The sequence below is a fragment of the Elephantulus edwardii genome, unplaced genomic scaffold (genome assembly GCF_000299155.1).
Source record: "Elephantulus edwardii isolate Elephantulus edwardi_28Jun2011 unplaced genomic scaffold, EleEdw1.0 scaffold00080, whole genome shotgun sequence".
Taxonomy (NCBI): Eukaryota; Metazoa; Chordata; class Mammalia; order Macroscelidea; family Macroscelididae; genus Elephantulus; species Elephantulus edwardii.
Genome location: NW_006399830.1, coordinates 9,347,370 through 9,348,514, shown reverse-complemented (window position 1 = coordinate 9,348,514; position 1,145 = coordinate 9,347,370). Strand labels below are relative to the sequence as shown.

The following is a 1,145-nucleotide window of genomic DNA, read 5'->3' as shown; positions in this document are numbered from 1 at the left end:
ATGGGGCCGTGCCCGGGCTCCCGCTGCAGCCGCCCGGGGACACGCCGTGCACCGTCCGGCTCGGAGCTGTCGTGGCAGCGGCGGCGGCAGCCTTAGCGGCGGCGAGAGCGGCGTTTTCCCTCCGGCGGTGTGAGCAGGAGGAGGAGGAGAGGCAGCGGCGACGGCGGCGGCACACCGGCGTCTCTTCCCCGCTGGAGATTTCTTTCTGCTTTGCTCATCGCCTGGCTCGCCCCCTCCTGTCTCCGAGGAAGGGTGACCTCTTCCCCGGGACCGGAGCACGGATTTTCAGAGGGGGGGCGGCAGCGTCGGGATTTGCTTCTTTTCATCGCCCCCTCCTCCCCCCTCGAGGACCGAAGAGCGAAGCCCACAACTGCTCCAGCATCCTCCTCCCCTGCCGCCGCCTCCCGTCTCCGCCGGCCCGGCCACTTTCGCCGCCGTCCCCTCCTAATTCTCGCATTATTATGCGTCCGTCGCCGGGGGGTCTGGCCCGGGTCCCCTCGCTCCCGAGCGGCGGCCTCGGCGGGCTGCCTCCGTCGCCCGTGCCCGAGCCCGGGAGTTTGCTCTGAGGTGTGTGCGCGAGGCGCCGGGGGTGCCTGCCTCCCGAGGGGCGGGGGAAGTTCCGTCCCCCCACTTTTCCCGCGACCTTTTTTTTTTCTTTTTGGACCCGATTCTGCCTTCGGGGGGCCCGGCGTTGCTTTTTGGGGGGCGCGGCGGCGACTGGCCGCGGGGAGGGCTCCCCGCCGCCTCCCCGTCTCCTGATCAAAGCATTCCGCTATCCTGATTTATTGCCTGCTCGGGATTTATTTTTTTTTTTTGCTCTCCCCCGGAGGAGACCGGTGCGTTCAGCCATTACTTTGCTGGGCGCCGCTCGCCGGATCTCGGCTCGCGGCCGCGGGGAGCACCACGCTCGGGGAGCACCACGCTCGGGGAGCACCGCGCTCGGGCGCTCCGCCGCTCGCCCCGCTCCCGGCCCTCCTCCCTCTCTCTCCGCCCCTTCCCCCTCTTCTTTCTGCTCTTTCTTCCCCGCGCCCGGGTCCTCGGCCGCCGTCTCCCCCGCGTCCTCGCCGGCCCGGGGGCCGCCGCGCCGGGGCCGGAGGAGGGCTCGGTGGCAGCTTTTTTGTGTGGCCGCGGCCGGAGCCCGCGGC

The 1,145-nt window shown here is 70.7% G+C and overlaps 1 protein-coding gene and 1 pseudogene across 1 annotated transcript in view; both read left to right on the top strand.

The window, feature by feature from the left end:
* The window catches only part of LOC102872984, a 104,207-nt pseudogene extending 104,074 nt beyond the window's left edge, over positions 1–133 (top strand).
* Positions 134–461: 328 nt separating this feature from the next.
* Positions 462–1,145, top strand: part of AUTS2 (autism susceptibility candidate 2) — a 1,255,025-nt gene continuing 1,254,341 nt past the window's right edge. Inside the window, exons 1-2 of the mRNA XM_006889779.1 lie at positions 462–539; positions 830–1,105. Of these exons, the coding sequence (XP_006889841.1) occupies positions 462–539; positions 830–1,105 (354 nt within the window). The remainder of the gene's footprint in view (positions 540–829; positions 1,106–1,145) is intronic.